General features: G+C 56.7%; 4 protein-coding genes across 4 annotated transcripts; 1 reads left to right on the top strand and 3 right to left on the bottom strand.

The window, feature by feature from the left end:
• Nucleotides 1-113: 113 nt before the first annotated feature.
• Nucleotides 114-657, bottom strand: CH63R_04058 (uncharacterized protein; the record flags this gene model as incomplete). Its single annotated transcript, XM_018299033.1, has 4 exons — nucleotides 114-430; nucleotides 489-514; nucleotides 579-592; nucleotides 649-657. The coding sequence occupies 4 exons, from the start codon at nucleotides 655-657 to the stop codon at nucleotides 114-116; spliced, it is 366 nt and encodes a 121-aa protein (XP_018160279.1).
• Nucleotides 658-2213: 1556 nt separating this feature from the next.
• On the top strand, nucleotides 2214-5959 carry CH63R_04059 (Endonuclease/Exonuclease/phosphatase; the record flags this gene model as incomplete). Its single annotated transcript, XM_018299034.1, has 4 exons — nucleotides 2214-2255; nucleotides 2313-4836; nucleotides 4882-5806; nucleotides 5857-5959. 4 exons carry the CDS (start codon nucleotides 2214-2216, stop codon nucleotides 5957-5959), a joined length of 3594 nt encoding a protein of 1197 aa, XP_018160280.1.
• Nucleotides 5960-6914: 955 nt separating this feature from the next.
• On the bottom strand, nucleotides 6915-8335 carry CH63R_04060 (Ornithine decarboxylase; the record flags this gene model as incomplete). The annotated part of the gene is made up of 2 exons (XM_018299035.1): nucleotides 6915-7981; nucleotides 8035-8335. The coding sequence occupies 2 exons, from the start codon at nucleotides 8333-8335 to the stop codon at nucleotides 6915-6917; spliced, it is 1368 nt and encodes a 455-aa protein (XP_018160281.1).
• Nucleotides 8336-11277: 2942 nt separating this feature from the next.
• Nucleotides 11278-14347, bottom strand: CH63R_04061 (peptidase M16C associated; the record flags this gene model as incomplete). Its single annotated transcript, XM_018299036.1, has 2 exons — nucleotides 11278-14008; nucleotides 14061-14347. 2 exons carry the CDS (start codon nucleotides 14345-14347, stop codon nucleotides 11278-11280), a joined length of 3018 nt encoding a protein of 1005 aa, XP_018160282.1.
• Nucleotides 14348-15132: the final 785 nt, after the last annotated feature.

Below are 15132 nucleotides of genomic sequence, written 5' to 3' on the forward strand. Positions count from 1 at the left end.
TTCCTTCGTGTCGTCTTCAATGATACAGTGTACGGCCGCAATTGGACCCAACAGTTATGTTACACGAACTCGGTGTCTGGGATCATCGTCCATCCTTGTCCACTCTCATCCACCTACGAGAACCGATCCCCCTTTGGACTCTTGAACGGCGTACTGCTTTCGTACTTGCTCTTCTCAAACACTCTCTCAGATTCGGTGGCCGGCGCATGACGCGTCGGAGCGGGATCAGAGCTGGACTCCTGGCTGGGAGAGCCGGCGGTATCGGTGCGCGCGTCGCCGCCCATGTTGGCCACGGATCCGGACTGGGCGGGGACGTTGTCTCCGTACTCGAGGGACTGGGCCATCATCTTCTTCTTGCGCTGCTCCTCAAAGCGAGCGGCGCGATCGGCGTTGATACTCTGCTTGGCGAAGTAGTAGGCGGTTCCGCCGGCTGCGATGAGACAAGGTTAGCTGCGCCCCCGGATTACGGAGCTTAGGCGACGACGAACCAACACAGAGAGAGCCCCATCCGAGCCTACGAGACGAAGAGGGTCAGCGGTGGTCGACAACAGAAGCGGTTTGCGACGAGTCAAGCCTACCAGAACGATTTGACCTGGGATCAGGCATGGTGTTAGCCAGGGGCATGAAACCAGATGCGACGGTTCTTACAGTGTTCATATTTGCGACGGGATTGGATTTGACGATCGACAGAGTTGTTGCAGAAGCGCAAACACTTAACTATCAGGATGAGCAAGAAAGAAAGCAAGAGGGGGAGAAAAAGTTGCCCTTGCAGGAGTGAGTTGGTTAGAGGACAATGTGAACCCAGTCGATTGGGACGCAAGCCTACCACTTAGGATCAAGGACGCACTGTGGAAAGTGGGATGGCCTGATGATGGAGCTCCAGCATCCCGATTATTTAGTTCAGTGCACCGTGCACGCAACCTGTGGACCCCAAATGACTAAAGCGGCTAGCCGGCTCGGAGCAGAAGCTGAGGTAAGGCGGGCTTCGATACGCACTCCTTGAGCCTCAGGGATGGGACAGCTGCAGTGCTGCGCCAGGCTAAACTAAGGGACTAAGGGGCGGTACAGGCCTACAGGGCGGAGCCTTCCAGCGGCAGACCAGGCGAAATACGGAACAGAAAGTGACCGAGGTGGGTAGGTGGGCAGTCTTCCTCAGGAACCAAGGCCAACGGCTCTCGTACGTTCGCTCTCCTCTTGCGTAGGTACATGCCTACCTGAGCATGCACCTAAGTAGGTAGGAAGAGGGAGACACGAACGCGGTGTACCTAGTTGGGTACCTGCCTTTCTTATACCGCCGTACCCGGCGGCCGTCAACTACCATCTCTTGGACAAGTGACAGAGTCCCGCAACGGCCCTCAACCCTTGCCCAATTGCTGAGGCTGGTGGAAATGGAGACACAGCTTGGCAGGGCCATATGTCATTATGGATATTGCTAAACCCAGATAGGGCGCAATGCTGCGGCGGGACAGGCACGTCGCAGCGCAAGTCGTAATTGACGGCAGTGTTTGGATGGGCGAGTCCCCTCAAACCTTACGTACATCCCACCACCTACCGCTAATTACCCCCCCCTCCCGTCCCCTCGTCTTCTTTCTGGCACGAGAGCACTGCGGCCTACGTGCCTAGCACACGTTACCCTCCCTGCCTCCCTGTCTCGTCAGAGACAACACTGTGCCTTCCTCCATCCCCACAGCGGTACGGACTCCTAAGTACCGGCGAACCAGGTACACCACCCTCCACATTGCCGTCCCATCAGAACGGCTACATAGTTATAGGTGGCACGGCTGGGAATCTTATTGCTCCAAGGGGCCGTTGCAATACCACTTCGTCTACAACCACAACCACCACGCAGACTATCACCACAACAAACCACTCTCATCGCCGTCTTTTCTCGCCCCTTCCTTCTGGCCATGCTCTCTTGCGCGTTCCAGTAGCTTCAAAACGTCCGCCCAGCATCATTATGCTCCTCAGCCCTCTTGCACAGCCGTTCATCCCACTTCTCAGAATCTCTCCGAACACCTACGCCCGACAGACTCTCTTTCCCGCTTACCCGCTCTTACGAGTCTCGACTCTGAGCAGCTCGGTCCTTGGTTGAGCAGGCGTCGGCCCTCGAACAAGCGCCCGCAGTTGATGGGCTCATGAGGATATACACCTGAAGACGTGGGTGTAATGGGTATCGGCACCCTGGGCCCCCGCTGTCGCCTTCTACTGCCAACATGGCTCCTCCCGCACAGAATGGGCCTGATGGCTCATCACTCGTTTGTCCCCTCCCCCCCCGTGTGTGTTCTGCTGTTGTTGTGCTGACGTGCCCTTAGAAACCTGTCTCCTCATTGAGGGCGCAGTTCGAGAACATGAACAAGAACGGTGAATTCGCCGCGGCCGCGCCTGGCCCCTCCCCGCCTCGGGCCATCTCCCCGGCCCCGAAGCCAGAGTTCCTTCGAGATGCGAAACCCTCCTCCGAAACCCTGCCGGTCCCCCCGAGACCGCGAGACCGCACGAGTATATCGGCTCCATCACTACCCCCTCCGCTGCACGAGCCGGTCCCTCGCTCGCCCGGCAGATCCCTAGGTGTCCCTCCCACCCTGAAGCCCGAGCCGGTGAAGGCTCCCTCCGTCATGGTCGAGCCTCCCCAGTCTCCTCCCAAGAACCCCGTATCGAGGTTCGCGCATGCGGAGGTGCCGGCATTTCTGAATGCGGAGTCCGGCTCCTCTACTCCCAGCACTCCTACTTCGTCGCGGGCTTTCAAGATTCCAAGCCGGCCACATACCCCCTCACTCGAGCCGCGGCGCTCACCCAGACTCTCGGCCTCCCAACCCCCTTCACCGCCACCACCGAGGAGGTCAGTGGATATTCGAAGAGACAACAAGCCTGCCGTGCCGCCGCCGATCAACCGGGCCGAGAAGCCGTCGATGCAGTCGCAAGCGAAACCTCCCTTCTATACTGACCAACAGTTAGCTGCCGATGGCAGGGGTAAGATTAGGGAGGAGACGTCGCCTTTCAGTAGCCCGCCCGGAAGCCCTGACAGTCTTCACGAGCCGCCGCCCCCTACCCTGCCTACCAGGCCGAAAGCACATATCACGCAGATGGAGCCGCCGCCGCCTCAGCGTGGAAGACCATTGGATGTGGGCTTTGCACCGCCACCCGTTCACCACTCCATCGTGACGAAGCGGAACCAGCGGGATCAGGAAGTAAACGGCTTCGTCAAGGGGCAGATTACACCCCAGATCACTGGTGATCGGCCGGGACTGCCCGCTCTTCCGGCGAGACCGCAGACAATCGCGGAGCCTCCGCCACGGCCGCCAGTGACTATGAAGCCTCCTCCGCGGCCTCCACGGCCAGGCGTCAACACGCACGCCGTCACGCACTCCGTTTCTGAGATTCAGCCTCCACCGAAACGTATCGTCTCGACTCCCACAGCGCATCTGCCGCCCCCAACCAGGCTGCCGGGCCGCGCGAACACAGTGACGGACCGAACGTCGGAGAGGGCCGCTCCTCGGCCATCGCCTCCGCAACCACCTCAATCTGTGCAGCCCGCGCAGCCGCAGCCTGAGCCGACAGTGTCGTTAATCCCCTCCAGCAATACCTCAAAGGTCGAAATTAACGGATCCACGCCAAACTTCCCTGACCCAGCAAATGTGAACCGGAGACCGCCTCACATCAAGCATGGCATGCACGAGATCCAAACCAAGTACGACCCGCGCACGTTTGACGTTTGTGGCGACCTCATCTGTACGACTGGCCACCTTACACGCGTATGGAGCCTTCGGGACGGTGAGCTATTAATGAGCTTCGCCCACGGCGAGGGCATCAAAGCTACAACGGTAGCTTTTAAGCCCGGCACGAACGTGGACGAAGAAGGAAAGCGATTGTGGATTGGCAACAACTTTGGCGAGCTTATGGAAGCCGACATTGCCACGCAAAGCGTGGTTGCCAACAAGCCTGGGGCTCACGGACGGCACGAGGTCGTCAAGATTTATCGTCACTTCAACGAACTGTGGACTCTGGACGAAACGGGCGGTCTACTCGTCTGGGGTCCGGATGATACAAGTACGCCAAATCTCACGAACAACCCGCATCAGGCCTTCCGGGTGCCCAAGGGTCATTCGTTCTCCATGGTCATCGGAGACGAGCTGTGGCACGCAACCGGCAAAGAGATACGCGTGTTCGCACCAACCTCGGATGGGCAAGTTCAATTCCAAGTCCTGGTCCGCGCTCTTACGCAGGACGCTGCGGGCGAGGTAACTTCCGGAACGCAAGTGCGATCGCAGCCGGGCAAAGTGTTCTTTGGACATGCCGATGGCAAGGTATCTATATACAGCACACAAGACTTTGCTTGCCTCGGTCTAGTGAATTTGAGCTCCTGGAAGATCAATTCCCTGGCAGGAGTTGGTGATCATTTGTGGGCAGGCTTCAACACCGGCAAGGTCGGCGTGTATGACATGGAGTCGACGCCATGGGCTGTCAAGAAAGACTGGCAGGCGCACGAGAAGAACCCGGTCGTCAAGCTCGCCTCGGATGTATCGAGCTGCTACCGGCTGGACCGCCACCAAGTCATCTCGCTCGGTGCCGATAACATGATTCGCGTGTGGGACGGCCTGCTACAGGACGACTGGCACGAGACGGAGATGAAGGCCATGGACACGCAGTACTGCGAGTTCCAAGACCTCAAGGTCTTGTGCATGACTTGGAATGCGGGTGCCTCGACGCCTCACAGTCTGCGATACGCGCAGGAGGATGCCGAGTTCATCAAGAGCCTTCTGACGGCCAACAGCTCCCCCGACATTCTCGTCTTTGGGTTTCAAGAGCTGGTGGACCTGGAAGACAAGACAGCAACAGCTAGTATGTTGGCCCGATCGAAGTTGTAAACAAAGCTAATGTATGCAGAACGATTCCTAAAGGTCAAGAAGAAGGAGGGCTCAGACCAGGAGCGCATGAGTCATCAGTACCGCGACTGGAGAGATTTCCTGCTCAAGAGCCTCGACGAATACATGCCGCCGGACTGCTTGTATCATCTTCTACACACTGCCACGCTTGTAGGCCTGTTCACGTGCATCTTCGTCAAGTCGACGCTTCGGGATCGGATACAAAACCTTAGTGCGGCAGAAGTCAAGCGTGGCATGGGCGGCTTACATGGCAACAAGGGCGCCATTGTCGTGCGGTTCATGGTAGACGACTCCTCACTCTGCTTCATCAACTGCCATTTAGCGGCAGGCCAGTCGCAGGCCAACAGCCGGCACAACGATGTGGCTGCCATTCTCGAGGCACAAATTCTGCCGCCCGAGCGGGATCTCAGCGCTCGCCTCGATAGCTACGTCGGTGGTGGAGACGGCACTATGATTCTGGACCACGAGCTTTGTCTTCTCAACGGCGATCTCAACTACCGCATCGACACGATGTCTCGCGATACTGTTGTTATCGCTGTCAAGCAAAACAACCTGGCCAAGCTTCTCGAAAGGGATCAACTCCTTGTGGCGAAGCGGCGAAACCCAGCCTTTAAGCTGCGAGCCTTTGACGAAATGCCGATTACGTTTGCGCCGACTTACAAGTACGATGTCGGCACGGATAATTACGACACGAGCGAGAAGAAGCGCTCGCCAGCGTGGTGCGACCGTTTGCTGTACCGCGGTGGTGGCAGGATCAAGCAGATCGACTACAAGAGACACGAGGTGCGAGTGTCCGACCATCGGCCAGTCACGGGTCGGTTCAAGTTCACGGTCAAGAAAATCCAGCCTAAAGCGCGAGCGATGGCGTGGATGGACTGCCAGCAGAGGTTTGAGGACCTCAAATTGAGCGAAATCAACGATGACAAGTGAGTCTCTTCTTGACTGATATGACCGGAATAACGCTGACCACATGCAGGATGTTATACCTGACGAACGTCATCGGCTACGATGAAGCCACAGCTCGGAGCATTCTCCAGCCAAGGAACGACCGCAGCCTGAGTAGGTCAAGAGACGCATGAACATAGCATACAGGTCACGACCCGAATTAGAGGAAAGGACACAGTGAGCCGTGGGTGGACGAAGCACGAATGTTTTAACGAATGACGGGGTTCTTTACTTTTACGACGGAGGTGGGGGGAGGGGCTGGGAAAAGGAACTTGACGAGAGGCGGATGGCTTCTTAAAAAATCAACTCTTGAGCGTCCCACGACTTTTGGCATTTGATGGCGTAGCTTAGACAGAGATGGAAGTAAGAAACGCAAGGTTTCGTTTGCCCGCTACGGCGATGCCTCTCCCGGGTTCGAGGGGAACACATCTGGGCACGGCGGGTAGTAGCGTGTGCTGGCCACCGAATAGAGGGGGGGGTGTGGCAATAACAGCATGGATGAGCAGTAATGGAAGAAAGTACGATTGCAGAGGTTGTTCATTGAGGTTAATGTTGGGAAGGCTAGCTGGTACCTATCCATCTTCCGCTCTACCTACCTTGAGATGCTCACGATGTGGGGCTTTTACATCATCTAGCCAAACGCGCCTGCAGAGGCTTGACACGAGTGGGAAGCCGTGCCTTGCATAGTCAGGGGGGGCCGAACTCGACAGACGGCGACACTGCATACAAACGCAACTAACCCACTTCCCATTTCTGATTTCTGTCCGCATCTAGTCACGCTCGTTGTCTCGCAGTGTCTTCGCAATACATGTTTGGAACGAATACATTGAGTTAGTGGCCCGAAGTCAAATTGTCTTTCGCATTCTACAATTGTAATTTTAAGACTAAACGACCTGGAGTAAATGAATGGCTGCATCTCTATAGTGAAATGCGTGCTGCTGCTGGGCTCGGAAGGGAATTTTTCCTTCGTTTGTCTCGGCCTTTTGACGTTTTGATCCGTATCTATCTTCCGTCTTCTTGTCCAATCTCGGCTCGACAACACAACGACTCAAATGACACTTTGAAGGACAACGAAATCCGCATCGAAAGTTAGATGTTGAGCAGGGCCTTGGCGCCTGGCTCGCTGCAGACATAGATGACGTCATGCTCATTGGAAAAGCCATTGAACTTGGTCGCGGAGCACTTGGTGTAGGCGCCCATGTCCTCAAAGTATAGCCAGTCGCCAACGTCGAGTTCCTGCTCGAAGGAGATGGTCTCGGTGATGCGGTCAATACCATCGCAGGTAGGGCCCCAAACGGAGTAGCGGATGCCCTCGCCGTCGGGGCACGCGTTGGCCGCAGAGGTGTCGTAGACGGTCGAAGAGCCTGCGCGGAGAACCTTCGCGACGGGATGCTGGTGGTCAAACATGATGCTCGAGAAGTTGCCATAGAGACCGTCGTTGACGTATACCATGTAGCGCTTCTCGTTGAGCGTGGGGTCGTCAACGGTGCGGCGCGCGATGATGTTGCAGGCGATGGTGAAGGCTGCCGAGACGTAGTAACGGCCGGGCTCCGCAATGATGTTGACGTTGCTGCTGGCGGGGAAGTACTCGTCAAGGGCACCGCGCAGCACGGCGGCCATGTCCTCAAAGGTGTCGCCGCAGAAACCGCCGCCAATATCGAGCGTCTTCATCTCAAAACCGTAAGCCCGTCCCTGCTCGAAGACTTCGTAGGCGTCGTAGACGGCCTTGTAGAAAGCCATGGGGTCAGAGGCGCCGGAGCCGACGTGGAAGCTGACGCCAACAACATTAAGGCCGAGGTCCTTGGCGACGCCGAGCAGATCGTTGGTGGCCTCCTTGGCAGCGCCGAACTTCATGCTCAGGCGGCACAAGCTCGACTCGTCGTCCGTCATGATGCGCAGGTACAGCTCGGCCTCGGGAAAGAGCTTGGCGATCTTGCGCAGCTCGTCGGCGTTGTCGAACGTCATCTGCTTGACGCCCATGGCCTTGACGTAACGCACGTATGAGTTGGTCTTGCAGGGCTGGGCGTAGATGATGCGCTCGGGGGCGGTGCCCATGTTCAGAACCTGATCAATCTCCGTTTTGGAGGCGCAGTCGAAGCCGGTGCCGAGGGCAGCAAGGAGTTGCAGAACCTTGGGGTCGGGGTTGCATTTGACGGCTGGATTGGTCAGTGATGGGGAAAGGCGAGACTTTCATTTCAAGGGATCTCACCATAAAAGGGCTTGACGCGCGGCAGGTTGAGCTTCCAGCGCATGTGCTGGCGGTAGACCTCGCCGAGATCACCGACGAAGAAGGTGTCCTCGTCGCCTGGTTCACAAATCTCATGGTCAATGCTCTCGACACGCTGACGGAGAGCATCGCCAATCAACTGCTTGGGGTTGGTCACGCCATGTTTGGAGTGGTGGTGGGCGTGGTCGACAAAATGCGACGTCTTCAAGACTGGTTGGTAGGTACTAGCATAATTGATAGTAGCTGGTGCAAAGTGCTCGATCGCGGCTGTTGCCATAACCATATCCCAAGCGGTTGACGGGGTGGCGGTTGGAGAGAGTTGTGGGGTGTGGAGGGTCGGACTGTTTCGACTCTTGCGTGACAGCAAGACGTTTCCCGTGATGGGGTTGATAGTTGGGAACCTAGAATGGCAAGAGGATTCTAGGGTGGTCGAAAGCGGTAGCAGACTGAACCCTCAGTGATCTGACGAGGTCTCCTCGACTCCCCCTCGGCAAGAGGAAGAGACTCTAGGCCCGTCCTATGCGGCAGCTGGTTGGGGGTGGGAGAAGACGGGGGCGTCTGGTGAAGCAAAGCGTCGAACAGAAAGGACTCGAGCTCTTGCTTAGACGACTTCAGCAGGCGGAGGCGGGATGGCGTTGACGATGTGCAGAGTCTTTCGTAGGCTGAAATCTTGGTCACTGACAAAGCTCACGGCCAGGAGAGCCGTGTTGGGCTGTTGTGCCTTTGAATTGACCAAAGGCTAAGTCTAGCGGTGGAAGGTGTTGATCTTATAGATCTAGGCTGGTCAGTGAACACTGTCTGTTTACTTGGTGGGAAGTGTCTTCGCGGTAGTGCAAACCAAGAGTCGACAGAGCGATTTTGTTGTTCGGTGATGACGACGCCATGTGACGGGGAAAGGGGCAAGCAAGCACAGCGGGTTGCGCGACGGCAGACGGCAGCGCGCTCCGGGAAAAAAACAAGACGGGAAGAGAGAGACCTACCAGAAATCTGTCAAATGGACAGCGAGGCCAGAGTCAAAGTAGCGGTACAACAACTGCGGTGGTTGCAAAAGGCGTGGGTTGCTGCGTGTTGCGGGTTGACGATGAACCTTTGGATGGTGTTGGAGAACTCAGTGTGTGGCGGGGGGTCTGTTCAAAGGCTTTTTATTGCGACGGGCGCGAGGGTTCAGGTTTCGTCTGACTTCCGCGCTGGTCCTTTTTGGTACCTTGCCAGTGGAGCGCCAGTGAGGTTGGCGACACCACGGCCCGCCACACACACGCACATACACACGCACACAAACAAACAGTCAACATAACGTCCCCACAAATTTTCAAAATTTTCCCATGTCGGCGGCCCGACGGCACCAGAGTATGCACGCAGGTACCTAGGTACGTAGCATCTGTCTCAAGTACGTTGTAGTGTAGGCCTTCTCCATACAAGATGATGCTTGCCCGCAGCGTCCCCAGGTGTACAGAGTACCCAGTTCCAACAACCCGGTCCCATTCTGAAGAAGAGGCAAGCTGGATAAGGAACGCAGGCGCTTCAGGCTCCAACTTGTTCTGTAGTATTATACTCATCAAATCAACTAGAATATACAGTCGGCTCACCCGGGCCCAGGCGGTCACTCCAGGACCGGTACGTCGTTAATGCTGCGAGTACCTCGACATCCCGCCATGATTTGCCCATTCTTCAGCAAAAGGCCGTATATGGCGTACATCCCATCACCCTTGCTGTTCAGACACCGGAGCTGCAGAACGAGATGCCGCAATGGGTGGTACACTCACCACTTGCATCGGCCCTCGCACCGCCTGCTATCGGGGATTCACCCCATCCAGTATGGGTATTGAGTGGTTGTGGATGTGGAGGGCCTCATCTTGGAGAGCTGGAGCCTTGGAGGGTTAGCCATGGTTGGCACTCATCCACCACTACCAACTTGAACTTGGACTGCCGCCTGGGACTCTATTCTCACGACGCAACGCACCCCGCCCACCAGCCACACCCACCTCCATCATCGATCGTGCTGACACATCGGCCTTTTCAGACCGCAACTTTGTCTTCTTCTAGAAGTCGGCCTAGCACCCACCCTGGAGCTGTTGCTTCGCTGTCATTCCGCACCCCTCTGGTTCCATCCTGCCGTGGCATCCGCTACAGTAGCTTCCACTGCTGTCAACATCGCTGCTACTGAACTAGCTCGGTGTCTCTCTCTTCTCCCATGTTACAGCCGGGGTTGTTGTGGGTGACAAACTGGAGATGCTCCGGCCGGCCAACCCTAACTCACCGTCCCAAACACCGACCCAATTCGTACACATGCACGACACACGCACGCCGTAATACCTATTCGTTTGAGACAGCAGACGCAAGTACTACCTTTTGAGTATCCGTGTTAGCACGTAATAGCAGGACTCCAGACCGCTGCCGCCCATGTCTCGATTGCTCGCCAGCATCCTGAGAAATTCCCTCACACATGTCCACTCGGACAGCTACCATAATCAGCCTGATCCCATGCACCCAAGCAGCCAGCTAAACTGGGAAGTTACCGCTCCGCCAAATTCTGTTCCAAATCGCCGAAAGGGCGGGACATCGCCTGACTTGGTGGCCCTTGTAAGTGGAACAATGAAGCCGGCAGATAGCCCATTAAGCATGTGCATCTCACGGCCTCGCTCCAATGCGCTGCGGCGCGTATTTGCGGCATTGCCCCGGCTGTGCCCTCCAAACACCGGGCTTTAGAGCCCTTGGGCTGCCTCCCGTCTTCGGCCTACTTGGCTCGGCCCCTCGACATCCACCTCAGTCAGGAACCTGGAACAATTGTGGCGCCGTGACGTATGCGGGGCCTGATTCAAGATTTCATGCGTATTCCCATTCTGTCAATCGACAGGTCTCTGCCGTGCTGTAATTGGGCACACATCATTGGCCGTCCGTTGGCTGAACATGTACTCTGCGCTTTAGTCCGACGACCCAATGCTGAGGATGTCGGTTCTGATAGAACGAGCTGGCCGGTTATTCGTACGAATACAGAATCCCCTGGCTCATTGTTTTCATCTTGCGTTGTCTAGTGGTCTCCAAGCCATGGGGTGTGGCAGGAAGACGTATCGTATCTGAACGCGTCCGTACACATGGAAGACGCCATGCGATCAACATCAAATCATCGGGAGGAGGGTATAATTACAGAAAATATGGTGTACAGATATGGTACATGGACCGAGAAATCCCAAGCGGCTCTTATTCACAAAGGTGGCGGTGCTTTGCCTACTCGGCACCGTTGATGTCCATTTCGTGGAGCTTCCAGTTGCCGTCCACCCACGACCGCTTCTCGCCCAGAAAGGTCACGCGCTCCTCCTCCTTCTTCAAGGCGTCGACGATGTACTTCTGCGCAACATCGCGCACCTGGTCTTTGGAAACATCGAGGAGTTGCTCGCGACGTTTCTGCTTCATTTCCTCCGTGATGCCGGAAAGGAACCGACCCATGCCCTCGGCGTTTACCGACTGCGGCGCATCTACGCCTTGGAACACCGAGATCTTGGCCTCCTCGAGGTCACGTTCAGTCCACGCCTTATCTCTGGCCCACTGGCCGGCATTGCGCATGATAGACAGCGTGTTCTGGGGGTTGGGGTCGCGATAGGAGTAGAAGCCAAACAGACCGTCCAATCCGCGCGAGTACGCTCCGCCACCGTAGGCGCCGCCCTTCTCGCGAATCTCATGATGGAGGTGCTTGTGGGTAAGGAGCTGCGCCAGAATCTGCAACGGCGCTCCATCTGCAGACGTGTACGAAACCGTAGGGACGGCCAACGAACCGTAATAGACCTGGTACGGCAACGGGAAGAAGGACTTGATGTTCCTCTGTAGAGCGGCAGGCTTGAACGCCGGCAGCGACGGCTGGTCGTTGGGGAGCGTCGACATGAAGCTAGTCAACGCGCTGAGATTGGCGCCCGTGCTTTCGGCCCCGCAGGTGAGTGCTGTGCGGAAGTTACCACCTGAAAGCGCGATTTTTTGAATCCGCTTGAGCTTGTCAATGACGTCCGCCAGGCCATCCGTTTCGGGACGATTGGCAAGCGCCGTGACGAGCTTGACCTGCGAGAGGCCGCCGATCTGCTGTCTGAGCCAAGCGTTGCGGGTCAGCCCAGCCTCAGCAAAGCCGCGGGCATACTGATGTCCAGATGAGGCGATGTCGTTGACCACGCCGTCGGCAGACGCCTGGAGGAGCTGCCTGATGCGGAGGGCAGCCTCTGGGCTATCGAAGTCGGTATCCTGCACGAGCTTGCGCAGTATGTCGAACATGACGGGTACATTTCTGTCCAGAGCCATGCCTGTGAAGATAAGACCCTCGCTCGCCTGGTGGAAGTCGGTGGGAGAAGGTGTTGAGTGGTATCCCACAGACACGCCTCCTGTTTTCAGCTTGATCAAGTCCTCGAGCTGTTCCATCGACATCTCCCTTGTGCCGAGGCGCATAATGCTGTCGGAGAAGAGGGGGATCAGCTCTCTCAGCTCATCGGGGAGGTTGTCCAGAGCGTTGATAGCCCTGAAGTAGGTCAAGCCGTTCGTTGGGGCCTCGCGCCACTGGATCTGTACACCATTGACGGTCTCGTCACGAACGACAACAGGCTCCTTGCTTCGAGGAATGTCCTTGACGTGGACAGTAGGTAGGCAGCTCAGATCTTCTGTGTTCGACTTCCCCTGTTCGACGAGAAGATCCAGCTCACGTTGCTCAAACTTCTTGCGTGCCGCCTCGTCGCTGCCGGCTTGCTGTGATGCTTGCTGGATCTTGGAAGCCAGTCTCTCCTTTTCCTCACGAACAAGGTCCTCGCTGAACGTGGTCGACGGCGACATAGTGAAGGACAGAGTGTTGTCGTTTAAGAGGTACTTTTCGATGAGGCTCTCCAGGTAGCCACCCTTTGCGAGCTGCGTCTCAAACGCCGAAATGGTGTCGTTCCACGCCAGCGAGTCAAAGGGATCGACGCCGGTGAACCACTTAGGCTTGAGCCTGTGCAGCATATTCATGCCAAAGTTGGCCGTCTTGTGCTTCAGCGCCAGCTCCAGCTGGTGGAGGGAGCCATCAATCTTTGTCCTATCGAAGCCCTTCTGGCGCACCTCCTGGAGTATGCGCTGGGCCTCGGCTTTGAGCTTTGGCACGTCTGCCTCCTGGACGCCGGTAAGTCCGATGGAGAAGATGCCCAGTTTCGCGGAGCTGTCGTATCCCGCGTTGGGACTGAAATCCGTTCCGAGGCCAGCCTCAACCAGGCCGCGGTACAACGGCGATCCGTATCCATCCATCAGGAGGGTAGATAGCAATGCCAGTGAGAAGGACTCGACAACATCAGAGGTGTCGCCCATGATCCACGAGACGGACGTCTTGTACTGTCTATCAGGGTCCACCAGGGGGTCGAGGGGGCCCTTGGCGGTGACCTCCCTGGGGCCGGACGACAGGTCGATGGGCTGGTGGATCGTCTTGTCCTCCTGTATTCTCTCGAAGGCGCTGAGCTGGGCGTTGACCTCCTGGAGATGGTCAGACAGGGGCATGTCGCCGTAGGTGAAGAGCTTGGCGTTGCTTGGGTGGTAGTGCTCGGCGTGGAACTTGCGCAGCTGCTCGTAGGTCAAGTCGGTGATCTTCTGGGGATCGCCGCCCGAGTTGTTGATATCGGGGAAGATGTGGTCCTGAAAGCGAATGTAGAACAAGTAGCCGGCGTCAGACATTTGGCCCTTCATCTCGTTGTAAACGACGCCCTTGAATACTAGGTTGCTCTCCTCACCGCTGGCGGCTTGTGGGTTCTCGGGTCCAATACGCCATCCTTCCTGGGTGTAGTCCGACTCCTTCAGCAGGGGATGCAGCGTGGCATCCATATAGACCGACATGAGGTTCTTGAAGTCTTGTGCATTCGTTGTCGCAAAAGGGTAAAACGTGTGGTCGGACGCAGTGAATGCGTTCATGAAGTTGGACAGCGTCCGGGGCAGCATCTTGAAGAACGGATCGCGAATGGGAAACCTGAGATGTCAGTATGCGCCTCGGGGGTGTCCCAACAATGAGAACAACATACTTCTGGCTGCCGCAGAGGGTGGTGTGCTCTAGAATATGGGGCACACCGGTGTCGTCCGGCGGGTTCGTCTTGAAACCGATGGAGAAGACATTGTTGCTGTCGTCGCGCGCGATGTGCAGGTAGTCGGCGCCAGTCTTGTCGTGTTGAAGGTGCAAAGCCGTCAATTCCAGTTCCGGCACGTGCTTCGTCCGCAGCAGCGTAAAGCCGTGAAGCTTATCACCAGGCTTGGGATACTGAGAGAGCTCAGTGACGGCCTTCTTGGCCGTGTTGACAGCATTCCGCAGCATGTTGACGGGTTTGGAGTTGGATCAAGCTGGTCTCATGTTCCAAAGGAGGGTGATGCGCTCTGAAGAATATTTCTGGAAAAGAAAGAAGCGTAGGTCCAGAGTAGGAGGTGCTTGGTGCAGTCGAAAGGAGCCACTGTGGATCGCAGGAGGCAATTCGCGCCTGCCGAGTTCAACAACTGGAAATTTTAGGCTGCTGTGACGGCGCTGTTCGGAAGCCGCCTGCTCCACCGGCGGCCGCTATTCGTCATCACACAGAGGATGTGGGGACTGTATTCATTAAAACGCTCTCTGAGAATACCGAGTCGGCGGGCCTGCGTAGCGCATTAACGGGTAGTTAACACTGACAGCCAGCACTTGGGAAGCCGTCCGGTAGGCCGGGACGCCCTGCGCTAGGCCAGTACCTCGTAGCACTTCCATGGTTTATTCTCCTCCCTTCCACGCTGCACAGAAATCGCGAACCCAAAGGCGACCAGTGGGATCGTGGGCATTTTTCCCCCCCCCTGATCCCCCAGTATCGGCAACCCGTATCGATAAATCCTTACGCAATATTCGGGGCCACTCCAGTCGAGATTGCTGACTTCGACGGCCGGGACCCAGAAAGGCAGGCACTCGAACATCTATTCGGGTACGAGGCCCTGCAGCACATCCTCCACTTGAGTACGGATACAGTGGCATTTCTAATGCGCACGCCTGAACACCAAAGCACCTCACACTTTCACTCTAACCCTTCGCTCCGTCCGACGACATAATTCCGCCTCTGAGTGTCAATCAAGTGGAGAAGGGCA

The sequence above is a fragment of the Colletotrichum higginsianum genome, chromosome 3 (assembly GCF_001672515.1).
Source record: "Colletotrichum higginsianum IMI 349063 chromosome 3, whole genome shotgun sequence".
Taxonomy (NCBI): domain Eukaryota; kingdom Fungi; phylum Ascomycota; class Sordariomycetes; order Glomerellales; family Glomerellaceae; genus Colletotrichum; species Colletotrichum higginsianum.